This window comes from Prinia subflava, chromosome Z (assembly GCF_021018805.1).
Source record: "Prinia subflava isolate CZ2003 ecotype Zambia chromosome Z, Cam_Psub_1.2, whole genome shotgun sequence".
In the NCBI taxonomy this organism is placed as follows: Eukaryota; Metazoa; Chordata; class Aves; order Passeriformes; family Cisticolidae; genus Prinia; species Prinia subflava.
The window spans coordinates 82397506-82423015 of record NC_086283.1 but is presented as its reverse complement, the minus strand read 5'-3'; the positions used below and the strand labels follow the sequence as shown (position 1 = coordinate 82423015).

At 52.6% G+C, this 25510-nt stretch overlaps 2 protein-coding genes across 3 annotated transcripts; both read left to right on the top strand.

Annotated features, from left to right (window-relative positions):
* Positions 1-47: 47 nt before the first annotated feature.
* On the top strand, positions 48-7410 carry STOML2 (stomatin like 2). The gene is made up of 10 exons (XM_063423626.1): positions 48-206; positions 1764-1916; positions 2190-2289; positions 3263-3321; positions 3576-3677; positions 4296-4430; positions 5548-5692; positions 6018-6097; positions 6308-6436; positions 7141-7410. Exons 1-10 carry the CDS (start codon positions 63-65, stop codon positions 7270-7272), a joined length of 1179 nt encoding a protein of 392 aa, XP_063279696.1. The 5' UTR covers positions 48-62; the 3' UTR covers positions 7273-7410.
* A 641-nt stretch (positions 7411-8051) lies between these two features.
* PIGO (phosphatidylinositol glycan anchor biosynthesis class O) lies at positions 8052-25117 on the top strand. 2 transcript variants are annotated; one of them, XM_063423616.1, is made up of 11 exons: positions 8052-8115; positions 8532-9025; positions 10951-11094; positions 12212-12335; positions 13322-13481; positions 14632-14805; positions 17429-18998; positions 19579-19710; positions 19981-20183; positions 20968-21038; positions 21629-25117. In XM_063423616.1, the coding sequence occupies exons 2-11, from the start codon at positions 8533-8535 to the stop codon at positions 21747-21749; spliced, it is 3192 nt and encodes a 1063-aa protein (XP_063279686.1). In that variant the 5' UTR covers positions 8052-8115; position 8532; the 3' UTR covers positions 21750-25117. The 2 variants fall into 2 exon arrangements, with proteins under 2 accessions (XP_063279686.1, XP_063279685.1); XM_063423615.1 differs by having other exon boundaries at positions 19507-19710.
* The last annotated feature ends 393 nt before the right edge of the window (positions 25118-25510 follow it).

The window sequence follows — 25510 nt, the reverse complement described above, 5'->3', positions numbered from 1 at the left end:
GGCGGTGCGGAATCGCGGGCGGGCGGAACCGGGGGCCGCGGGCGGAGAAGCCGTAGGGACCGATGCGGGCGGCGCACCCGGAAGCGGCGCGGCGCAGGGGCCTTCCGGGAGTGCGGGAGCGGCGGCGGCGCCGAGCGGGGCGGGCGGAGGGGGCGATGCTGTCGCGGGCGGGGATCCGGGCCCGGCCCGGCCTCGGGCTGCTGCAGGTGCGGGAAATGAAGGAGGGTGGGGAGAAAACGGGGAGAACTCGGGGGCTGCCCACGTGGGGAAGGCCCGGGTAGTGGGTGCTGGAGGGGTCGCGGGCAGGGGTCTGGACTGGGAGCACCGAGACGACGGGGTTGGTGTTGGGGGTCTGGGAAGTGTTGAGGGGGATGTGGGTAGAGCGGTGTTGGGGGACGTAGAGCACGGACGATATGGGGGTCGGAGGTGGAGTTTAGTGGGGTGGGGGTTTAGCGGGTCCGAGGTAGCGGTGAGGGAGAGTTGGGCAGGAATGAGAGTCCGGCGTTAGGGGGCTATGGACAGATGGGAATTGCGGGGATGGGGGCGGTCGGTGGTGTTGGGGCTCCGGGAAAGTGCTGGGATGGTGGTGAGGAGCTGGGAAGGAATAGGGCTGTGCGGACACGGCGGGGAGAAATGGAGAAATGGGTACGGGGGACTGAGAGGGAGGCGGTGGGGCGGTGTTTGGGGTTCGGTGGGGGAGAGCCGGGCAGGGATAGAGCTGAAGGGCGAGCGGTGGTGTAGAAAACAGACAGGTATAGAGAGGCTGAAGAGAGTGGCCAGTGGGAGAGTGTTTGGGGCTGGGAAGAGTTGGGATGGGGGCAGAGCGATGGACAGGATATAGAGTAAGGAGGGAGAGGGGTGTGATATAGAGGACAAATGAGCGATGAGGTAACTGAGGAGGTTGGGGTTCAGTGGGGTGGTGCTGTTGAGGGTTTGGGAGACACCCTGCATGGGGAGGAGCTGGGCAGAGAAGAAGGTGTGAGGAGGAGGGGTGCAGGGGACAAGTCAGAGTGAGAGAGAGAGATCTTTGGCAGGGGTGTTGGAGGTCTGGGAAAGTGCTGGGATGGCAGTGGTGAGCTAGGCAGGGATTGGGATACAGGGGTGCATTGCAAAGGGCATGGACAAATGAAAGGGCCAGTGAGGGGTGACTGAACATGGGGAGTGGTGAGGTGGGGCTAGGTTGTTGTAGGAGCAATGGATATGTGGGGGTGTGGATGTGTGAACTGGGTTGGGATGTGGGGAGGTTGAGGGAAGCTGTGTGAGTGAGGGTTTGTGGGGAGGAGGGTGGGGGAATGCCTGGACAAAACAGCTGTTTGTGGGAATCCTTGGTGGCAGTTGGAACTGGGGAGGGACAAGTTGTCAAAAAGGGGTGGCCTAGGACTGAGGTGAGGGAGAGGACTGCAGGGAGTGGGCCTGCACAGGTTATAGGAGCTGAGTGGGGCAGAATAGACCCACATACACACACCCTCATTGCCCCTTCGGTGGCAGAGAGGCTTCATTCCCTGCTCCAGGGTGGATGTGAGAGGAGTGGAGATGTGCAGAAAACTCTGGCATGGGAGTGAGCCCCCCTGCACCAATGGAGAAGGCTGTCCCTGGCGCCCAGGCCTCATCCCTGTGGGAACACCCTTACAGCACGGGCTTGTTTGGGGCATTGTTTCCTGCCCTGGTCTCCTGCTCATGAGCCCAGATGGGGTAACAGGTGTGGAAATGGGCTCTGAAGTGCCAGCAGCTGATCTCAACCCTGCTCCACCTCCTTCCCCCAGCACTCCCAGCAGCTGAAGCGCGCGGCACGGCTGGCCCCAGCTCCGTGCCGCTGGAACTCTGGGCTGCCCATGAACATCGGGGTGCTCTTTGTGCCGCAGCAGGAGGCCTGGGTGGTGGAGAGGATGGGCAAGTTCCACCGAATCCTCGAGCCTGTAAGGAGCAGCTTTTCTCCCCTTCTGGATTCAGCAGGTTCCTAAAGCTGTAGCGAGGCGCGTCCTTTGCAGGATCAGAGAGGGGTGGTGGGCTTAGTTTCCCAGGCTGAAACCCTTTTGGCTGCCTGTGGACTAATTTTCCTTGGTGGGGTGTTAAAAGCCCTGAGTAACCGAAATTCCCTGTGTGTAAAATATGTTTGCAGTGTGTGGTGTGGGCTTTGTTTGCATGACTATCTCTAGTCTATCAGCCATCTAATCCCACCCTTTTCCCAGGGTTTGAACTTCCTCATCCCCCTCCTGGATCGGATTCGTTACGTCCAGAGTCTCAAAGAAATCGTCATTAATGTCCCAGAGCAGTCAGCTGTCACACTGGGTGAGGAACAGCTCCCGTGTCCTGCCCCTTTCATTCTGCTGCATCTAGGGTGAGCAAGGGACAATGTGAGGATGAGTGGAATTGTCCCAAGCTCCTGCACTCAGCCCTGTGCCTTGGTACCCAGGCTTGGCTATAAAATCACAAGATCACTAAGTGATTTGGGTTAGAAAGGACCCTAAAGTTCATCTTGCACCAACCACCCTACCATAGGCAGGGGCTATGTTTCACTTGGCTGGGTTGCTCAAACCCTGTCCAGCCTGGCCTTGAACACTTCCAAGGATGGGGCATCCACCGCTTCTTTCAGCAACTTACTTCAGTGCATCACCACCCTTACAGTAAAGAACTTCTTCCTAACACTTAATCTAAGCCTGTCTTCCATCAGCTTAAGGCCATTTCCCCTTGTCCTGTCCCTTCGTGTCCATGTGAAAAGTCCCTCTCCAGCTCTCTTTAGGTACTGGAAGGCTGTTGCTGTGAGTAGGGGCACCCCAGGAGGTTCCAGCTGCTCTCTCTGGGCTGCAGCTGCCCCTTCATGATGAATTGAATGCATCTGGCCAGAAATAAATTTTTCAGGTGTTTTCCTTTATTGAACCACAAAAGAAATTTCTGTTTCTGTAAGGAAACATTTTAGGACAAGTTAATGAATATAATGTTTACGGACAGCTTTGTTATATTTCTAGTTTTAAGTTGTTTGTGTTGGTTTCTTCCTCCTTAAATCTTTATGAGAGCTACAGTGTGAAATGCTTCTTTCTGGAAAATCAAGATCTTTTATGTATTAAAACATCACAGTGTAGTCCAGGGAGCATAAGGTCCTTCTACAAAGCCTTTATATAAGAAGATCTATTTCAGCCAATCCTCGTCTGTGCCATGCCTCTGTGCCGGGGTGAAAAAGGATGAGCCTGCCCAGCTGTGCTGTGGACGAGGGGGTTTCTCTGTTTTGCTTCAGTAAACAGGGTCTGTTGTTCTCTCCTGACAGATAATGTCACCCTGCAGATTGATGGTGTGCTCTACTTACGGGTTATGGACCCCTACAAGGTACCATCCCTGCCCCTTGGACACCTTTCTCCTGTCTCTGCCCTTTCCCTGCTCCCCAAAATGTGTGCTCCAGCCTCTGTGTCTTGCCTGGCAGGTGGGCTGAGCACTCTGGCTCCTCCCAAGGTTCCAGACTCCACATTTCCAGCAGAGTGTCTGGCAGATTTCTTGCTTTAGCTCTCTGTTTGTCTCTCCTGCCTTGTTCAGGGTTGCTCTTGGCATCCCTATCCACTCTGTTTTGTGCTTCTGCTCTTCAGGCCAGCTATGGGGTGGAAGATCCTGAGTACGCAGTGACCCAGCTGGCCCAGACCACCATGAGATCTGAACTTGGCAAACTTTCCCTCGACAGAGTCTTCCGGGTGAGCTGGGGAGGTGGATTATGGAGCTGGCAGTGTCTCCCAAAATCCCAGGACAGCCTGCATGGCCAGGCTGATGTGCTTAACAGCAAAATGCCCTTTGCTTAGAGGACTTATGGCTTCTGTTTCAGTTGACGTATTGGTGAATTCTTGGAGATGGGTCTTGTTTCAGTTGTTTTTTTTAACAGGAGTTATTTTTTGCCCTGCCCTGCATTATTTGGGGGAGGTGATGGGTGGCATGTGTCCAGACCCTGCTGGTCCAGCTGCCTTTCTCGAGTCAGTGACTCTTTTCTCAGCCCCAGTGATGAATATCCCTGACCCGAGTCGTGGGGTGCTGTAATCCTTGTGCTGCATTTGCTGGGAAGAAACCAGAGTTGCTGGCATTCTCTTGTATCCAGATGTATGCCAGATGTTGTATCCCAGCAGTTTCAGTGTGGGGCACTGCCCTCCCTAGGAGATAGTGACCCCTTCAAGAGCTGCAGGAAGCACCTGACCGCGTCTGAAACCTGTTTCTTTCTGGCAGACCTTGACCTGTGAAGGAGGTGTCTGATTCCCTTCTTACACCTCTCTCATGCTAAGCCCCTCTTCTCAGCTCTCTGCCATTTCTTTTGTGCTTCCCAGGAGAGGGAGTCCCTCAATGCCAGCATCGTGGATGCCATCAACCAGGCTTCAGACTGCTGGGGCATCCGGTGCCTGCGCTATGAGATCAAGGACATCCATGTGCCCCCACGTGTGAAGGAATCCATGCAGATGCAGGTGAGGCTCTCTAGGAGGGAGGTCTGCAACAGGAGGGAAGCCTCTTCTTCCACACTGCATTACAGAATCTCAGAATCAGTAAGGTTGGAAGACTTCAGATCATCAAGTCCAACCTATGACCAAACATTGACTTGTTACCCAGACCGTAGCACCTAGTGCTATGTCTAGTCTTTGCTTGAAGACCTCCACAAACAGTGTCTATCTCTCTGGTAGCCCATTCCAATGTCTAGTCACCTTTTCTGGGAAGAAGTTCTTCCTAATGACCAACCTAAACCTTCACTGGTGTTGCTTAAGACTATGTCCTCTCATTCTATTGCTGACTACCTGGGAAAAGAGGTCAACCCCTGTGTCACTGCAACCTCCTTTCAGGTAGTTGTAGAGAGTGATAAAGTCTCCTCATGAGACTTTGTCTCCTCTTGTCCAGACTAAACAACCCCAGCTCTCTCAAGGGCTCCACATCAGACTTGTGGTCCAAATCTTCCCCAGCTCCATTGTTCTTTTCTGGACACTCCAGCACCTCAGTGTCCCTCTTTAACTGACGCGCCCAGAACTGGACTCAAAATGTGGCCTCATCAGTGTACAAGGGGATAATCACTTCCCTGGTCCTGCTGGCCACACCATTGCTGATACAGGGTAGGGTTCATGATTGTTACCTGTCCAGAGCTGACAGCACCCAGCCCTTGCCTCAGTAGGGCACTTTGGCTGCAGACGTAGAGCTACTGAATAAGTAATTCTTACCATAATTTTTGTGGTGGTGCCTCCTGCCTGTAACATACAAGCACTGCCAGCTCCCTTTGAAATCCCTGCTGGGCTTTATGGGGAAGCAAGTCTCAGACCTGAAGGTCTCCCCTTGAGAAAAGCTGGACACCAGATATTTGGGCTGGAAGAGAAGGAGGGAGAATCAACTGTCCATGTAGGTGGGGACAGGGCTGGGAAGGGCTGTGTGGCATGGGAGCAGAATCAGCCCTGGCTGAGACCACACAATGTTGTGTAGCTGTATTTTCCTGCTTTACTAAGCCGTGCTTCCCCCAGCAGAACAGAGCAGCATGTCGTTGCCCCACAGATGGGATTTCCCCAGCACAGCCATGGCAGGCTGATGTCTGACCTGTGTTTGCAGGTGGAGGCAGAGCGACGGAAGCGGGCAACAGTGCTGGAGTCAGAGGGGACAAGGGAGTCAGCTATCAACGTGGCTGAAGGCCAGAAGCAGGCCCAGATCTTGGCATCAGAAGCTGAGAAGGCCGAACAAATCAACAAAGCTGCTGGTAGTGCCTGGGGCTAAAATGTGGGCTTCTGTAGCTCTCTGGACTGAGAGGTGGTGCTGCGGGTGAGAGACAGCACCACTGTGAGCCAGGTGTCCTCAGCCACTCTGATCTTTCCCTGCTGGTGTCTCAGGCTGAGCTCCAGTTGATGTTGCTGCCCTTCCCCAGCTTCCCAGCAGCAGGAGGGATGTGATAGTGTTGCTGTTGGGGAAGAGACAACCATGCATGCATGAAATTGTCTTGATTCGCTCCCTGAAATGCTTGGGATTCAGTCCTTGCAAGTGCTTTGTCATAATTCTGATGCACACCATGCTGTGGTTGGTTGCAGGAGAAGCCAACGCCATGCTGGTCAAGGCCAGGGCCAAGGCAGAGGCAATTCAGCTCCTGGCAGCTGCTCTGGCACAGCAGGTGAGTGATGACTACCTGGAGCAGCCACTGCCTTGGTGCTGTTACATGGGGAGGTGAAACTGTGGGCAGGGTGGCACCTGGACTCTCCTGGACACTCCTTGGCACCTTCAGCAGCAGCAGAGAGAGAGGGTCTTTGCTGGATTGGGTTGGGCTGGGGATACATGCAGCGCTGAGCTGTTGGTGGCATGTGACTTGTCCCTCTGTCCCCAGCACGGCAATGCCGCTGCCTCCCTGTCTGTGGCAGAGCAGTACGTGAACGCTTTCTCCAAGATTGCCAAAGACACCAACACCGTTCTGCTGCCCGCCAACACTGGCGATGTCACCAACATGGTCGCTCAGGTCAGTGTCACCCTGTGTGTCCTGGGCTGCAGCCAGAGTCCCGTGGGCAGCAGGGGAGGGAGGGGATTCTGCCCCTCTGCTCTGCTCTGCTGAGACCCAGCTGGAGCTCTGCATCCAGAGCTGGGGTCCCAGCATGGGAAGGACAGGGACTTGTTGGAGAGAGCCCGGAGGAGGGACACCAAGTTGATCAGAGGGATGGAGCACCTCTCCTATGAGGAAGGGCTGAGAGAATTTGGATTGTTCAGCCTGCAGAGGAGAAGGTTCCAGACAGACATTGTAGCACTTCCGAGTACCTAAAAGGGACTTACTTAAAAGGAAGGTGGAGAGATCCTTTACAAGGGCATGTCATGATAGGATGGGGAGGAATGGCTTTAAACTGAGTGAATAGGTTGAGATTAGATTTTAGAAAGAAATTCTTTCCTGTGAGGGTGGTGAGGCACTGGAACATGTTGCACAGAGAAGCTGTGGATGCCTCATCCTGGGAGGTGTTCAAGGTCAGGTTGAACGGGGCTCTGAGCAACCTGGTCCAGTGCAGAGTGTCCCTGCCTGTGGTGAGAGGGTAGAAAAAGGATCTATAGGCTCCCTTCCAACCCAAGCCATTCTTGCTCTCACCCAAGTGAGACTGGCTCTGGGGAGGTGAAGAGGGCACTATACTGGGGCCTGGCTTTCTCCTTCCCTCCTTATGACTATCTTGTTCTTTCCAGGCCCTGGGGATCTACACCACACTGACCAAGCCACAAGCTGTGAAAACCCAAGATGAGATGCCCTCAGCCCATGAGGACTCCCACTCTCCTGCCACGGAGGTGCTGAAGGCAGAACAGGGCAGCTCCAGCTAACAGGGCTGGAAGGATCACACACCCTCTCCCAAGGCCTGCCAGCAGTCCTGTTGTGCTGCAGGCAGTCGCTCTTGTTCCCTTAGTCCCTATTTTGTATTGGATTTGAATCATGTAATAAATGGTAACAGTGCTGCTGCAGCACCTTCCCTTCATGCTTGGGTGCCTGACCCCAGCATTCGATGACGGGGGGACCATCCCTCCTCAACAGGCTCCTGCTGGGATCTCCCATGGACATGCAGTGACATACATGAGGGAAAAATTAGATATGAAAAAATTCTTCCCCTGAGGGTAGTGAGGCACTGGCACAGGTGGTCCTGGGAAGCTGTGGATGCCCCATCCCAGGAAGCCACCATCAAGGTCAGGTTGGATGAGGCTCTGAGCAAGCTGGTCAAGTTGAAGGTGTCTCTGCCCTTCAGCAAGGGGCAAGGAACTAGATGATCCTCAAGGTGTCTTTCCAACCCAAACCATTTTATAATTCTGAGAATTTGGGACCCCCACCCCTACGAGGATGCCTGTGCTAGTGCATCACCTCTCTAGGAAACTGAGCTGCCCTCAACATCCCCTCTGTCAGCTCCCAGAAGCTGCCCCTAGACTGCAGGTCTGTGCGTTCTCTACAGCGAACAGCATCGCCCACCACAGGGCGGGGAGCGCCTCTGTAGATTAATTAATTGATTGATTAAAACAATTTCGCCGTTCAGAATGTGCCTCTCTGGAAGGAAGGCGGCTGGGTCTTCCCGGCCGCCAGGGGGCGCTGCCTCCCCGTGCCGCTCCCCGCGGTGCCGCTCCAGCTCCGTCGTCGCCACGCGCGGCGCTTCCGGGAGCGGCGGGCGCCGGGAGCCGCAGGTGGGACGGGAGGGGAGAGAGATCTGGGGGAGCAAAAAGGGCTGGGAAGGGCTGTGAGGGGCTGGGGGGGCGGGAGGGGAGGCCGGGACGCGGGGCACACAAGGGTGGTGCGGGAGTCGAGGGCCCAGGGGGGTATGTGAAGGGGAACGGGCGTACCGGGGAAGGTCTGGGGGTGCCGAGAAGGCGCTGGGCAGTCGGGAGGGAGCAGGACTCGGTGGGAAGGGGGTACAAGGAGGTGCGTGGGGCAGTTGCCAGGACACGGAGTGGGACCAAGTCAAGTCAGGTCAGACTGGTGCAGGTTACTGCGGGACGGGTGGGTGTGAGGGGTGTTGGGCCAGAGATGGGTGCTGGTAGGGAGCAGTGCCTACCCAGGTGGAGCTCAGCTGGGGGCTGAGCCTGCCTGTCCTTTCCTCTAGGATGCAGCGGTGGCCAGTGGTGCTTTTCCTGGCCTGGGTTTGCTTTCTCTTTTTTGCTGGCATCGGGCTCTTCATGAGCGGCTTCCTGCTCACCCGGATCGAGCTTGACAGCAGCAGTTCCTGCTCAGACCCACTCGTGCCTCCACCTTGGGAGAGGCAGAGCCTCCCACCAGGGTCCTGCTGGGCTCCCCAACGCTTTTCCAAGGCCGTGCTCGTCATCATCGACGCCCTCCATTTTGAGTTCGCCCGCTTTGACCCTGCCAAGGCCAGTCCACTGCCCTACGAGAACAAGCTGGGTGTCCTGCACCATCTGGCCACCTCCCAGCCCCGCCATGCCCGGCTCTACCGCTTCCGAGCTGACCCTCCCACAGCCACCATGCAGCGCATCAAGGGCCTCACCACCGGCTCGCTGCCCACCTTCATCGACGTGGGCAGCAACTTTGCCTCCTATGCCATCCAGGAGGACAACCTGTTGGCACAGCTGGTGCAGAACGGTGAGTTCCTGGCCTTTAGCTCAGGCTGGAGAGTTTCAAGCGAGATATAAAAAAACAGTTTTTCACACGCATAGAAATAGGTTGCCCAGGGAGATGGTGGAGTCACCATCCCTGGAGGTGCTTAAGAGGCTTTCGGATCTCGTGCTGGGTGGTGGGGTTTAGGGTTTATAGTGGTGGGTGGATTATTGGATTGGATAGTTTTGAAGGTCTCTTTCACCTTGATGATTCTGTGACTGGGGCTGTTTAGCCTGGAGAAGAGAAGGTTGTGTAGAGAACTTGTAGCAGCCTTCCAGTACTTGAAGGGGGCCTACAGAGAAGCTGGAAATGAATTCTTAGTCAGGAACTGTAGTGATAGAATGAGGTGCATTGGGTAAAAATTGACAGAGGAGAAGTTTAAGTTAGCTATTAAGAAGAAATGCTTTACTATGAGGGTGGTGAGACACTGGAATGAGATCCTCAGGGAGCTTGCAGATGTGCCATCCCTGGCAGTGTTTAAGGCCAGGTTGAATAAAGCCTTGAGCAACCTGATCTAGTGGGAAGTGTCCCTGCCCATGGGAGGGGGCTTGGAACCGGATGATCTTTAAGGTCCCTTCCAGCCTCTTAGCATTCTATGATTCTATGACTCTGTGTGGGCAGGGCAGCAGCCCGCTGGCACAGGGCACGTGCAAACCTCTGCTCAGTTTAACTTGTATTCAAAACCTTGATTACTTTCTCGCTGGGAAGGGCACTGCTTACAACAGATCCACCCTGTGAGCTGATTCTTTTGCCCTGCTTAACAACAGTTACCTAGGGCGGGGTTGTCATGCAGGCAGGGCAGGGCATCTCCAACTTGGTTTGGGAGTGAGAAGTGGCTGTGACCATGGCCTCATTTTCATCATCTTCAAAGATGAGGAGAAAGCAGGTGAAAGTGGCTGCAGTGATGGTGTTTGTCCCAAGGTCACCCCCAGGAATGCCTGTAGGAAGCCAAGGGCAGTCCGTCCTGTGGTGTGAGGCACGTGACAGGGGAGGAGCCAGGTGTGCCAGGTGGTGCCAGGTGTGCTGTGGGGGTGTCCCTCAAGCAGCCAGCCTGCCTGGACAGCTGCCTGCAGCCATGAGACAGCAACCTCATCCCATTTTCGTTGTAGTTTGGTGCTTAGTGCGGCTGTAAAGGCCTTGTTTTAGTGGGATAATGGAGTAGCGGGAAGAGGACAGGCCACAGTGGTTTGTTACCCAGAGAGACTTCCTCCCAAGGCTCAGAGTGGGCTAATGCAACATGACTTTGTGTGAGCAAGGTGAGCAAATGCAGTAAATCATCTGAGGCAAAATGCACCAGTAGATCCTGTGCCAGAGTAGCACTCTCAGAGAAGAGAGGCTTCCCAGGCTGAAGAGGCTCTGTGGAAACACAGCTGGTTGATGGCAGGCAGGGCAAGGAGAGCAAGGGCAGAGGGGAGCATCAGTGCTTTTGCCTTCTACTTTTCATGTCTGGAACACCATCACTATTGTGTTTAAAAGCCAGAACTCAGGACTCACATCTTCTACTCCATCACCTGCTGCCTTGCATTTTGCAGCATGGTCACAGGCCTTGGGTGAGGCTTTGTCTGCTTCATGCTGCATCTCGTGCACCCACTTGTGTTGTGGTGGCCCACGAGTCTTTCTGCAAAGGTGACATGTCAGGTCAGCAGTAAGTCCTGAGGTTATGCAGTGGATTTGGTGAGGGGGCACTCATAGGCTTAGAGATACTCATAGGCTGGTCCCTCCCTGTATTCAAAGTCATTTACAGACAGATGGTATTTTTCTTAGTGAAAATTTTAGTTTTGGGTATGAGTTGGAGGGGCACCATTGCTCCAGACCCTGACCTGGGTCTGCCCAGGCTCTTTGGATTGTTGTGGTAACAGCGTGACTCAGGGGGGCTGCACCTCTCATTGGTTCCTTTCTGTCTGGCTCAGGAAGGAGAGTGGTCTTCATGGGTGATGACACATGGGAAGGACTCTTCCCAAAGAAGTTTTTCCGCTCGTATTTTTTCCCTTCTTTTAATGTGAAGGATCTTCACACTGTGGATGATGGGATCCTGCAGCATCTCTATCCAACCGGTAAGCAGCTGTTTCACCAGGGTGTGGATAAACCTTGGCCTAATGTGGGAGTCCTACTGCAAATTTGAGGTAGGGCTGAAGAATTTTTTCTGTTACAAAGCAGCACTGGCCAGTTACACACTGCTGCCCAAGGAGTACAGGTCTCTAGCTGGATTTCCACAGATAAGCCAGTTCTTGGAGCCTTTCTGTAGATACTTTTCCTTTGTCTAGGACGGAATTCAGCTTTTTGGGATGAGGTTAGACTTCTGCATCTGTCATAAATACACTGGGGGGATGCAGAAGGAGCAGCTTAACTTTGAAACATGACTGCCTAGGCAGGCACATTGCTCTGGGGAAAGCACACATTAGGAGGCTGAGACACAGCACTGCTCTCAGCAAAGCATTGGTGCTTCCTAGTCATGGGAAGAAGCGGAAGCATGTAATTGGTTTGTGAATTTTAGGTGATTTCCACCTCCCTTAGGTCCTGGCACCAAGGGAAATGCACTTCCATTCTTATGTGTATGAATCTAGGCAAATTCAAAAAAAGAGGCGCAGTGGCCTTTCCCATGCAAGTCTGTGTGCCTTGTGTGAGAGCTGCAGTCCATCATTTAACTTCAAGTGTGTTGGTTTTCATGTGTCAAGGCCCTGAAGCAGGGGGGAGAGGCCAGGGTAACTTTCTAACTAGGGACTGTGTTGGTGTGTCATGCCCATATCCTGGGTGGGATGCAGAGTGGCACATTGATGGGTCCAACTGAAAATATCTCCAGAGAAGGATGGGAGTTCTGGGTTCTCCTTTTTCTGAGCATACCTTTGTTTTAACTCAGTCTGTGGCAGTTTGAGGTAAGTTCAAGATTACTTGAGTGACATTGTACTGTTCCTCTCCTGGGGGACGAGGAAAAAACCCCAGGGATCCTGGGATGTTTACCAGGCTTTGAGGTCCCTGTGCCATTGCACCCAGGAACCTCTGGCCAAGGGTATGCCTCACAAAAAAACTGCATCAATTTCTTCAAGACCAGGCAGTGACAGTGGCAGCAGGGGAAGAAACAGCAATATCCAGAGGCAACCAGGAAATTCTGGCAGGAGGATCCAGGCTTAGAATTCCAGGTTCGTGTGTGCTAAGTTTGGTTTTGTTCTGCAGTGGACAGCGGTGAGTGGGATGTGCTGATTGCTCACTTTCTCGGCGTGGACCACTGTGGGCACAAACATGGACCCGACCATCCCGAGATGGCGAAGAAGCTCATGCAGATGAATGAGATGCTCAGGTGATGAGTGTGGTGCTGAGGGGTTGTTAGGTGGCCTCTTCCTTCAGCCAGACTGGTGGGATCTTCCCAGGGAATTGACAGATGCATAGGGCAACAGGGAATGCCTACTGCGCCTATTAACATGGGAAACAGCTTTGGCTAGCAGCAGCTGGCCCCAGCTATGGACAGTATTGCTTGCATAGATGAGTGTTGAGAGGTTTGGTTTCATGAGTAAGGCTGCCTTTATGTCTTGGTTCTCTAACAAACCGTGAGATAATAGTGCAGCTGGAGTGCAACTGAGCCTCGCTCTTTCCAGCTTTAGCATGGAGATTGTCTCACTGAGGTCTGGCTAATGTTTGAGAAGCAGACAGAGGACCCTGGCTAGGGAATGAGTGCTGCTGCATTTACCACACAGAACCATGAACCGCACCTTTGAGTCAGAGGGCAGGATGGGATCAGAAATTTCAGTTATGCAGGTGTGTCTCAACCCAAAATGCTGCAGCTTTTGATTCTTAGGACTGCTTTAAGTTCTGCAGCTAGAAGGAGTTGGTAACTTGCCCTGGTGTATCTGAGAGCACAGCATATACTGTGTCATACCTACTCCATCCTTCAGAGACTAATTCCTGCTTTTTTCCTTTGGAGTGGAAGATGGCTCACATAACATGATACATGACCCAAACAGAAGCAGCCTAAAATTTTGTTTTTGTCATTTTTTCTGAATTGCATTTTGTCAAGAGCCCTGAAGGCACTGTTTGCTGGGGACCCAAGCAAGATCGATCCGCTCTGTCTTAGGGCTCTGAATTTTCAGTTTGGCTTTAAAGCAACAATTTAAAACACCCTGGTCCCTGGTTTGTTACAGTTCTGCATCAGCATTCAGTTTTGCTCATATTCCTTTGTGGGCTTCACCTCTGTGGTGTGGGCAGGCTTGCTGGGGAGAAGTCCTCTTCCAGCTAGGCTAGTGGAACCCTTGCCCATGGAGGAGTTGACCTTCCTTATCTTGGTGACAGGTCCTTGGTGGATCATCTGGGGAATGACACTCTTCTTCTGGTGGCTGGGGACCACGGCATGACAGAAACTGGAGACCATGGTGGTGACAGTGAGAAGGAAGTCAACGCAGCACTGTTTGTGTACAGCAGGACACCCCTGTTTGGCAGTGGCCCTCCAGAGGTGAGAAGCTGACTCTTAGCTATCCCTGCCCAAGTTGGTGCTTGAAAACTGCATCCTAGTATTACAGAGAGACAGTTTGACTGGGATTTTTTTGACTGAGAGGAATGGGGATTCTGTCATAGAATCATGGAATAAACTGAGTTGGATGGGATGCATCAGGATCATCAAGTCCAACTCCTGGCCCTACACAGAACACCCCAAGGGTCACACCATGTTCCTAAGAACATTGTCCAAACATATCTTGAACTCTTTTGGGCTTGGTGCTGTGACCACTTCCCTCAGGAGCCTGTTGCAGTGCCCAACTGTCCTCTGGATGAGGAACCTTTTCCTACTATCCGGCTTAAACCTCCCTGACACAACTTCAGGCCATTCCCTCGGGTCCTGTTACTGGTAACAGAGAAGAAATCAGTGCCTGACCCACTTCTTCCCCTCACTAGGATGTTGAAGACCAGCAGGAGGTCGTCCCTCAGTCTCCTCTTCTCCTGGCTGAGCAGACCAAATGACCTCAGCCACTTGTCACATGGCTTCCCCCCCAGATCCTTCATCAATCTCCTGGCTGTCATTTGGATGCTTCCTAATAGCTTAACTTCTTCCTTTTGGTACCTAAAACTGCCCCCAGCACTTGAAGCAACCCCAGTGCAGAGCAGAGCGGGACAGTCCCCTCCCTTGCCCGGCTGGCAGTGCTGGGCCTGATGCCCTCAGGACAGAGTTGGCCAAGGGCACTGCTGAGTCACATTCAACTTGTCATCAACCAGGACCTCCAGGTCTCCTTCTGTGGTGCTGCTTTCCAGCCTTTTCACCTTGATTGAGAAGAGTGGGAGGTCTGTCACCTTGTGTCGAGAGAGCAGTGGAAGGGCTGACACAGAATGCAGAGGGCTGAAGTGTTTGGAACACATATTCAGGTCACTACAGCTGTGAAGGGTGTTTGTGTGGGGCCAGGTGAGGTGTTGGACAGCCAGTGCCTTCCCCATCAACCTACAGCTCCCAGCAGTCATACTTCTCACCACAGGACCCTTGGGAAAAGCAGAGCTGTGCCTCTGCCTGGATTGACCTTTGAACAGGGATGTCTTTCCCACCGTCCTCTCACATGAGTGAAAAGCTGCACTGCTGTGTTCTCTCTGAATTTCTGATTCCTCCCCTGTCTCTCCAGGAGCCTGAGACCATTCCCCAAGTGAACCTGGTGCCCACTGTGGCGTTGCTGCTGGGGGTGCCCATCCCCTACAGTAATATTGGGGAGGTGATGGCCGATATGTTCGCTGGGGACGGTGACGCTGTGTCTGCAGCCTTGCAGCAGCTCTCAGTCTATCACATCAATGCCAAACAGGTATGGCCTGTGGTAGGCCTCCCATTTGACTAGAGGGGAGAAGGAATGGGTTTTTAAGGACAAATCTCTTTTAGGTGGGGTTAGGTGGGGTTGAGATGACAACAGGCTGTTATCTTCATGGGGAGCTTACTTAGAAGCGTTATATCCTTGCAGTGTTTGCTCCAGTAAAAGACAGCACCATTTTTCTTAAAGAAAAATGATGTTCTACTTTAGTCCTGTGGTATGGAAAATTGTCTTGGTTTGAAAGACAGATATCTGCTAGGAAGGGGCAGGACCTCCCTAGAGATGGAGAATTCAAATCCCCTCCCTCCAAATTATTCCAATTAAAAGGAAAATTAAAGGAGCTTTCAGGCAGAGGTATGGGGGTAGGAATAACAGTTCTTTACTAGTATATATGACAAAACGACAAACAAACAACAACTACAGCATCAATAATAAACAGAACCAAGAACCTTGAGGGCTTTCTTTTACAAAAGCCCAGAGCAGTTTGATCTGGGTGCCCCTGCAGGACTCCGAGAGGCCGAACTGGAAGGAAGGAAAAGTCCCGGGCTGGTGGATGAGATGAGCTCTGCGCTGGCAGCTGGAACAGCAGGGGTGTCCCGGCAGGGCTGGGCAGTGCAGGGCTACAGAGTAGCAGGAGAGCCTCAAAGGTCCGAAGAAGCAGCGGCGGTGGGGGGAGAGGCTGGAGAAAGCGAGTTCAGGATTCCCGGGTACACAGCAGATGACGATAGATTTTCCCAGGACGAGGCAGAGGCAGAGTGCAGCCTGACCGTCCTCCTCGGCGCTGAGAGCAAGAGTGCCTCCCCCTCCCCCAGATCTGTCTTTTTGCCTTTCCCCAAAGCTAATCATCTCTCCCGTCTGAGGGACACTCCCAGGGACTCAAAAACAATAGGTGTAGCTTCGTGCTGCTATATCCCTCAAGCACTCTTTTTGTCCTGGCTAAGTAGTCATTAAGGCTTCTTGGAAACTTATGGGAAAAAATTCTGTGAGAAGAGGGAAAAAAAAACCAAAACCAAATCTAACCCCCAACAAAAATACTGTCTGGGAAGGTGGAGGGTGGTTGCACCCAGATGGTCAGAAGTGGATTAGGTAATAGGGGACACAGGTTCTTTAAGTCTGAAGATGACCAGAGGCTAATGTCCTGGTTGGAGATTTGAGAGTAAAAGTGGAGATTTTGATGTTGCTTCAGTTTTGAAGGAGAACAAAAAAACAAAAAAACTGTTCTAGATTAGTGAAAGAAGAAAAACAGGAATGGAAGACCAAATTAAAAAAATAACCACATAACAGATAATACTAAAGTAGGATACTGAAGGAGCAATTTACACAAAGTACAACAAAATACAGAACCCCAGGAGCAGATTGACAAAATTTGAATGAGAATCTCTACACTAGGTATAAAAGAAGCCTAGGCAGTGGAGCAGGCTAAGTGAGAACCTCTATGGATGACATGAGGGCCGTCTCTTGGTGCTCTGGTCATGCTACAGAGCCACATTTGCCACAGGTTTTGCAAGGTATGTGTCTCTGCTAAGGGCCAGTCTACCTTTGAGGGACTCTGTATTGCTGGGAGCACAGGAATAACTCCTCCAGTGCCCAGCCAGCTCCTTGGAGTACCAGCTGGACACCACTGGTGCAAGCCAGTGAGGAGCGGGAGAAAATGATTGCTGATGGGAAGACAGAAATACTCAGCTCGGTAATTATAGAGCAGCAGAGTGCTCTGACGTTTAAAGGTTATACTGTATTTTAGTGTCCATTAATCACTGAGGATATCAATCATGATTTGTTAGGAATTAGCGTTATCAAGTCGTGCCTGTTTAAATATTTGCACTCATTGTTTGAGGAGGTTTCTGGCTCGATAACAGTGGTGTTGAAGAAGCCATGGCATTCCAGGGAGGCCTGTGAGAGACGAGTGCACATGTCTGCCATCTGTGGGCAGAGACAGATTGATTCTGACTGCTGTGAGGCAAATGGAAGCTTTGTGAAGTTACTGGTGCATTTCAGGACTGGAGCAGATCTACACTGCTAAGCAGATGGATGTGTCTGCAGATGCTCTACCCTGCTAATGCTCCTGTAAGGCTTCTTTTATGCCTTTGGGATCGTAGCCACCTCTGTTCATGTCCTCTTGAAGTAGAAAGCAAAATGAATGAGCTTTCCTTAAGCTGTGGTGCAGTGTATTAATGTACTAGTATTGAAGAAAGGGAAGCAGTTTGGTTTCATCCACTATAAATTTTTTAATGTGGTGTTTTACCTCGGACAAAACTGTAAAACTCAACGTGGGGTGCAGATTAACAAGTCATTAATGGTAATGAATTGACCTTCTGGAGGACATTTACCTTACTGCTGCCAAGGACTCTGTGATGCACAGCATTAGCAGAGGTGTAGCTGCAGGAGTCATTGTGGCTGTCACTATGCATGCATCCCTTGAGAGGGATGTCAGTTTGGCAGAGAGATTGAGTGGTGGTGACGTCCTGCATTTGTGTGACCAGCTCTAGCTGGGAACAGGTCAGCCCTGGCAGGGTTTGGTAAGTTGGAGTTGTTTCTATTATGAAAGGGCAGCATGAAACAGTGAATCCCATTCCCAGTTTTCCCAGTGCTACTGTCTGATCCTGTGTCCTCTCTCCTGTAGGTGGATCGCTTCCTGCAGTCCTACTCGCTGGTGGCTCAAGACCTGCCACCAGACCAGCTCCAGCACCTGCAGGAGCTCTTTTCCAGTGCTGTGGAGGAGCACACGCAGCTCCTGACCCAGGTGCAGGGGACCCAGGTGCCTCCGGAGCTCGAGCCAAGGCTGGGAAGCCTCATCAGTCGCTTCCAGCACTACTTGCGGGAGGCACGGGCTGTGTGCACCCAGTCCTGGGCTCGCTTCCACCCCCTGCGTATGGTGGGGGGCTGTGTCCTTATTGCTTCCTCCTGCTTGCTCTGCTACATGGCCTCAGAGCTGGCTGCATCCTCACAATCTTTCTGTCGCAGCTGCCTCCTGTACCCACTCTTCTGGGGCCCTGTGGGGGCTGCTGTGCTGTGGCTGGTCCACATTTTCACCCAGGAGGGGCTGGATCTGCTCCTGGTGTCGTCATGGGCAGCCGCTGTTTCTCAGCTGGGTTTTTTCTGGCACTGGTGGGGCCAGCATCTCAAGAGAGCGCGTTTGACAGGCAGCCAGCCACCCTTGGCCAGTGGTGGCCTGAGGCAGAGGCTGCGAGCATGGCTGGGGCTGGCCTTCCCCATGGGCATTCTGTTCTTCCGCTGTGGAGCCATGTTCTCTGACAGCTTTGTTGTGGCCGAGGCACGGGTGGCCCCATTCCTGCTGGCCTCGCTGGTCATGTTGCTGGTAGGGAAGCTCCACTGGGATGGTCGCCTGACTGTGCCAGAAGGTCCCAAGCAGCAGCTCCTTGGCTTTTCTTCTTACCGGAGAGAGATCTGGTACTTGCTGTGCCTCGTGGCCATGCTGCTGGTCTGCGTGCGCCTCTCCAGTTTCTTCCACCAGTGCCGCGAAGAAATCCCTCAGTGCCGGCCCTCTGTTTTCCTCTCCCCACTTGCCAGCCTGAGAAACACGCGGGCCAAGAATCTCTTCTACCTCCTGTGCGTTGCCTTGCTGGCTGGGCTGGTGTATGCAGTGCAGAGCTGGCTAAGGCACTACGGCAACCTCAACAGTTCGGACCCTCTCGTGCTCTTTGTGCGCTGGGGTTTCCCACTAGTGGTCATCTGCATTGCCTGCTACTGGGCCGTTGCCTCCAGCGCTGATGACTCCCTTGGCAAGCTGCAGGAGCTGGTGCAGGTTGCAGTTGTTGTCTTTCCCAGGGCTGTCTATGGACTAGCATCCATGGGACTGCTGCTCCTGCTGTGCAATCCCATGACGGTGTTCGCGAAGGACACACGGGAGTCTGCAGGATCCATTGTCACGCCCTACCTGGGGGTGCCCGGCTCTGAAGTCGACTTCCTCCACGTCATCCCTCAGATCTACAAGAGGATGCAGGAGTCTCAGAAGAGCCGGCTGGAGCGGGGTAGCTGCAGGGCCACTGTTGCAGCGTACGGGCTGGGCAGCGTGTACTCAGCAGCCCTGGTCATAGCCCTCACCCTCCTGGGCTTCCTCTTGATGCTTCTGCACACTGAGCGGCTGAGCTTTGCCTTCCTGCTCCTCTTCGTGGAGGCCTTTGTGCTTCTGCACATCCACACCTGTGCCAGAAGCCTTGCTGGAGATGCTGGTGAGTCTGAGCTTAGTAGAGCAGCAGCTAGATGTGTGACCTGGGCCTCACCTGCAGTGACCTTGCCTTAGTTCCAGTGGGAGAAGCAGGATCTAGTGTCTAGTCTTAGGAAATAGTGGTGCACTGATCCTCAGGATAATCTTAGCTTTTTTAGAGCTGCTTAAATCCTCAAGTAGAAGAAAGATGCATGCAGCAGGGATGTGAATGTGGGAGGAGGAGGAGTGTTTTGGGTCAGGTAAAGGAGCTTTGTTCTTTCCACGGTGTGAACAGTCATCAAACCCCTCTGGTGCTGACAGAGTGCAGTAGAAAGGCTACTGGCACCAGCAGAGGGAATAATGCTGGCCCCTTGCTGTATCTGTGGAGGGGGCTGGACTGTTTCCTGTCTCTTAAAAGAGCCAACATGGAAAGGGAAAAAAAGGTCACTAGGCTTTTTTTGACCATGAATCTGTCTTGTTCCTCTATTCTAATATACCCACCCTCTGCCTCTGTTTTTGTCTTTTACTCTCAGAGCTGTTTTCAGTGCCATGGTACGCAGTCATCTCCTGGCTCCTTGCTGCTTCACAGTTCTTCTATTCCACAGGCCACCAGCCTATCTTCCCAGCCATCCACTGGAATGCAGCCTTTGTTGGCTTTCACCTTGACCACAACACGAACCTCCTGCCCGCTGTCCTGGTGGGCGCCAACACCTTTGCCTCCCATATCCTCTTTGCAGGTAAATCAGTTTCTTCTGGGCTGTGGAGCCCAAGCAGACACAGCTCACTGCAGTGCCTTGCCTGGGGCTCTGCAAATTCATCGTGAGGCAATAAAGGCTCCAGCACCAGCTGAGCAACAGCGTCCTCGCTGGTCCCCTTGTGGGTCCCCAGCAGCCTGGCCTGGAGCTGGGGTATGTGCCTCCTGCACATCCAGGGCAGGGTGGTAGAGCCTAGAGTCCTTCTCACCTCCTGGGCTCTGATAATTCCATATGCCTTTGTCTTTGAGGTAGTTGGCTGCCCGCTGCTCCTGCTGTGGCCTTTTGTGTGTGAGATGTCCACTTCACAGAGGAGGAAGCCCAAGAAGGAGTCCCGTGAGGAGCTGCAGGAGGTGGAGGAACACATGATGGAAATGAGGCTCCGGGAGTCTCCAGAGGAGTTCTCCACTGCTCTGTTGCAGCTGGGATTGAAGTACCTCTTTGTCCTTGGGGCACAGGTACGGGCAGAGGCAGGGTGGCTGTGGGAAGGGCTGTCTAGGAGGAAATTGGTGTGCTATGATAACTGTGGGACATTCTGATGAGAGAAGGGGGTCAGCCAAGACACAGCCAGGCCCAGGGGTGGAGTGTCTGGTTGCAGGTGGAAGAACAGGTCCATTCTTAGCCACGCTGTTTGCTCTGTGCTTTGGGAAGGGCTCCAGCATGGAAGCTGCCATACGGGTTAGGATGCTTTTCATACCCATATGCCCAGAGTGGGAATGTCTGCTCAGGAGCTGCAGGGTTGTAATCCTCCTCCCTGTCTTCCTTAGCATTCCTATTTCACACCAGCTCTGGTTTTCATATGTGCTGTGATGATTCAGGGAGCTAAACACCAGAAATTTTAATCCTGTGAAAGAAAGGAATAGTTTTCTGAGCCTTATCTCTTTAATTCATTCTCCTGTGTTGTCAGATCAGAGACAGTGCAAGGGAAGGGGCAAGCCCTTCATCAGGAGAGCAGTGGTGCCCCTTTTAGTGAAATTGTAGGTCAGATTAGCCACAGTGTGAGCCCTCCCCTGTGCTGCCCCAGCCTGGCTCCACAAGGGCCTGCATGTACCCCAAGCTACTTGTATTTCCTGACTTGAAGACATCGTGGAAGGGAGTCCTCTTCAGGATGCTCATTCCTGATCTGTGCTGTGCCAGCCTCCCAGGCATGTGCAGTTTAGCACCACCTTCAGATGTGAACCTAGTGCCCAGGAGGTCTCTCCAGAGTCACCTGTAACTTGTTTTTCCTGATCTTCCCCACAGCTTCTGGCCTGTGTTTGTGCAGCTATGATCCTCAGGAGACACCTCATGGTTTGGAAGGTCTTTGCCCCAAAGTAAGTCCTAGGAGTTGCTCTGACACTGGGTTAACACTCATATCCCTGACTAGAGTTCACAGACATGTTGGAAGAGATCCTGTGATTGATCTTCTGACTCACTACCTAGTACTGGTTGTAGGAGTGTCCCTAACTAATTCCTGCTTGAAATTCAGAAGCTAGACTTGAGCTAGAGCCTAGAAGTTTCTCCTCATCTTAATTTCCAAGGACATACAGAGCCCACCTGGAAGCTGAGAATGTTGTAGTCAGAGAGCCAAAGGTAAGTATACAAGACCAGAAGTGATAAACCCAGAAACAGTGAACCAGCAAATCTTTGAACTAGTTGCTGTAAAGGGTGGCCTCAGCCTCTGAGGGATTCACAATCCCCACAGTCCCTGAGCCAACAGGTCCTGCGTGGCCTCTAAACCAGATGAGTGCTTGGCTTATAGGTTTCAGGCAGCAGCTTCTGGGGAGTGAATGTAATTCAGGTTTAGGATGTGGGATGCTACCAGCCTGTCATTGTCAGGAAAATCAGTGAGCTGGCAGGTAGCAGCCTGTCTTTGTAGTCCTGCTGGCTGTTGTATCCTTAACTGCATCTGTTGTGCCTGCAGGTTCCTCTTTGAGTCACTGGGCTTTGTGGTGAGCAGCATTTGCCTCTTGCTGGGGATCTCGCTGGTGATGCGTGTGGACTGTGCCGTCAGCTCCTGGTTCAAGCAGCTTCGGCTGAGGTAGCCTTGGAGACCCGAGGAGCCTGACCTGCTCGTTGGCCGAGGCTGGGGTTGTCTCCTTGCCTCCCTCGGGCTGGGAGGGATACATGGGCCACCAGCAAACGAGTGCCTGCTGACAGCAGTCAGGGATTATCCCCAGCTCCCTGCGGCTGTGCTGAACAAAAGGACTGGAGCCAACTGTTCCTGGCTCACGGGGATGGTGTTTCTCAGCAGGAGAAGTCAGAGCTCTCGCTGGGCCTTTGCTGGCAGCAGGAGGCCTCTGCTGCCGGAGCCCAAGGAGCAAGAATCCTGAAGTGCTGGAGAAACACCAATGGGGGTCTTGCTGCTACTTTCCTGACACCTGCCACAATGTGCAGCTGATAGGCTTCAGTGGCCAGCAAGGTGTCACCTTGACTGTGCAAAAACTCATGGGATGGGGCCTGCTGAGGAGGGGAGAGGAGTTTGGAAGGGGAGGGAATGTCCCATAGCCACCACTTGCTTTCACGTGCTCGGTTTTCATGCTAGAATCACACTGTACATGGTTCCATGCAGATGGTTCCTGGAGCCTCGGTGGCAGCTACTCCTCTGTAAAGTCAGTCAGTTGCTCTGTAGTGAGGCCTCTCTTGCCCTACACTCAATCCCACTTTCATGATTCTCAGCCCTGTGAAATGCAGTGAGGAGCGCTCTGGGCTGGTTTGTATAGCAGGCTTAGCTTGGGCCAGTGGTAGCAGGGATAACTATGTGCTTGACCAAGAAATTCTCCACTTCTGTTCTCAACCTGTCAGAGTCCCTGTGGGCTGGGTGATAGCAGCCAAGGCTCTTGATCTCTTCCTGGGTGTGTGCTGCTGGATGCTGGCTGTTTACTGTGAACAGTTAAGATGCAGGAGTATGTAGTGACAGAATATGGGCTCACACCTACACTGGGCCTGGCCAGCAGGAAAGGGGAACATGGAGTAGCTGTCCCAGCTGCAAGAGTAGCCTTGGTGTGGGCTCCAGAGCCTGGGAACAACTACTTGAAAGCATGGAGCAGGCACTAATTCGTTTGGGAAGTGGTTTAACTTACCGGTGTCTGTGTGTGGTATGGACCAGACACAGTCAGTCACATCCACGATCCTGTGTTTGGGGCTTGTCTCCCTCTTGGCCTTGGCATTCTCTGTGAGACTTCATGCCACAAGTAAGCTATGCCAAACATGCCCTTGACTGCTCACAGACAGGAGACATGGTGTTTCTTTCTTTATGGGCACAGGTAGAGGGTGGTGACCATGGTGCCTGGCCACATCCCAGCTCGATTCCATTGGAGTTTGGAATTTAATTGGAAACTGCAGTTTCCATTGGAGCTGGGATTCCGTACTGCCCTGAACCACTGTGTGACATTACTTGGTACTATGAAACCTTTTGTTTATTTCCTCTCTGGAAAGAGCCAAGGACTGCTTATCTGGGATTTCTGCAATGATGTTTGCCTGATCCCATTAATTTTTAACTCATGCACCATGACTGTCCTGTTTGAGATCCTTATTGCAGACTGTTAGCTTAACTCTAGGCTCTTCCTCTCTGCTTTGCAGAGTCCCTGGGAAAATCTCTCTCATTATTTAATTTCTTGCCATTTTTCCCAAGTGCCCAGTTGCTGTGGCTCTTGAGGGCAGGTGGAATTTTATATTTTACCCTGCAAAATGCCTGCTCAGGTGTTCAGATGCAATTCTAGGGAGGCTTAAACTGTTCTAATATTAGGTTTCCATTGCCTGTCCTGCTCCTGATCTGCTGGCTGTGCTGGCTGGCTCTGCTACCTCAGCCTCTCATGTCCTTTGCTCTGTGGTCCTGCTCAGTTTCACCTGACACAACCAGGGACTGGTTTGTAGCTGGCATCACAACCTGGCCTGCCTCACTGCCCGGATGCACAACACAGTGCTAGGACAAGGAAGGGGTAGTGGCAAACAGCGAAGGAAGCTAGGAGCTACAGGAATGCATCAGCACACAATTAAAATGGGCTTTGGCAGTCACACCCTTAAGAATAGGTTATCTGCTGAAAGCTGACTCCCTGGTGGCCATTTGCTTCTGAAGGAACGAGGGGTGCATCAATATGGGGAGAGGAAGGGGGTGAAGGTAGCAGTTACCCAGTAAATTTTCAATTAATGTAAGGTTAATCTGGATAACACATGTTGCTAAACCCCAAGGCTGGAGCTCAAATCAGTCTTTTTGTAACCTCATAACCTGGTCATGAGCTTTCTGCTTTCCTGCGCTTGTGCTGGCAGAAGTCCCTGTGGCCACTGATAGTGTAGGACTGGCCCTTGATGTCCCCCACAGCTGCCACCCAGGCCCCTTGGCTTCCATCTCTGGGACTTGTTCCTCTTCACTGGTCACTCCAGTGCAGCTGAGACTTCTCATGCCCACTGTTGATGGTTAGAGCACTCACATGGGGCTTGGGCATCCTCTCTTCACCCCTCCATGCCACCCCTCTGCCATGTGTGGGCTGTTGGTCCCAGGAGAGCAGGGAGAGCAAAGGGAACAGCAGAGCTGTAGCATCATCAAAGGACACACTTATCTTGCCAGAGACTAAACAAAACTTTCAGCAGAAGAGCTGCAAGTACATCCTTGTCACTGCAGAGATGCCATGGAGTGCTGGCTGCCTGGACATGGCAGACTGGCTGCTACACCAAAGATTTCAGATTCACAAAGACAAGTTTCCGAAGGGCAGGAGATGCTCTTGCTTCTTTTCATTGACTGTTTCAGTCCTTGTCAGCCTTCCTCAATTGCCCTCAAGCTGATTGTTTGGCTGCCGTTCTTCCGAGCATACTGGGGATTACAGAGTTAATGCCTGTCTAGGGCCTGGTGACCTTGGAAGCAGATCATGCTGCTGATGCCAGAGCAGACAGGGCTGTGTTTGCTGATTTAAAACCCCAGGAAGGGGTTGCCTCCTAGTCCAAGGCCTTTGGGAAATCTGGTGTTCTGGGGAGTAGGTTTTGCCCCACATCCCTCCAAAGAGGTTGTCATAGGGCCCTGCTTGGCTCTCCCAGATGAGTTATTCCAGGTGGTTTATTTCTGGACCCTGTGTCCCTGGGCTGAGTGTGACAGGACATAGTGCTCAGCTGAGCAGTTTTCATCCTGCACTCCACAATCTTTCTGCACTTTGGGCTTTGCCAGTGTTGTGCATGTGTTTCTTTGCAGGGGAGAGCCATTGGGAAACTTCCCTGGCTCAGGCCCATGGTGTGTCCCATGGGCCTGGCACAGAACAAAAACTGCATTGTGTCTCTTTTTTGTTGCCTAGAAAATAGTGACCAAAAGCTGCAGCCACTGTGAAGAGTTGTGAGTGTTGGGAGCATCTGCAGCTCTGGTCTGTGGGGCTAACACGGATCCCAAGGGATGGTACTGTTTTGGGGAGCCCAGGGCCTGCTCCAGCTCTGTTCCCACAGCCATTCCTCTGTCCCATCTGTCTCTGGTTTTCCCTCGACTCTTCAGGCTGCTTTTTTATGCCAAGGCACAGTCCCAGTCTCAGTGTGCATGTCCCCCCTTCCCCTCAGGAAGCAGCAGTGCCAGTGTGTGTGGAGCAGGGCTGGGGAGCCCTTCTCTCTCCTCTGAGCCCTGACTCAGTGCACCACGTGGCTTGGAGAAAGATTGTTGGTTTATTTTTTATTAACCTCTTTGTACCTCAGTCCCTCATTTGGGGGGAAAAAAAAGGGGATGGACCTAGGTGTGAAAAGCAACCTGGGAGCTCTGCATGCAGCGTGGTGCTACACTTTCCTGGATATCTACATATCTGTCTGTCAGTGCTTTCATTCACATCCAGCAGCT

Bases quoted from the DNA above. Each gene is read 5' to 3' on its own strand.
- STOML2 (XM_063423626.1), top strand. From the start codon at position 63: ATGCGGGCGGCGCACCCGGAAGCGGCGCGGCGCAGGGGCCTTCCGGGA. The intron at 5,693-6,017 runs GTAGTGCCTGGG...GGTTGGTTGCAG, and splicing joins ACAAATCAACAAAGCTGCTG to GAGAAGCCAACGCCATGCTG. The intron at 6,098-6,307 runs GTGAGTGATGAC...CTCTGTCCCCAG, and splicing joins CAGCTGCTCTGGCACAGCAG to CACGGCAATGCCGCTGCCTC.
- PIGO (XM_063423615.1), top strand. From the start codon at position 8,533: ATGCAGCGGTGGCCAGTGGTGCTTTTCCTGGCCTGGGTTTGCTTTCTC. The intron at 11,095-12,211 runs GTAAGCAGCTGT...TTTGTTCTGCAG, and splicing joins GCAGCATCTCTATCCAACCG to TGGACAGCGGTGAGTGGGAT. The intron at 12,336-13,321 runs GTGATGAGTGTG...TCTTGGTGACAG, and splicing joins CAGATGAATGAGATGCTCAG to GTCCTTGGTGGATCATCTGG.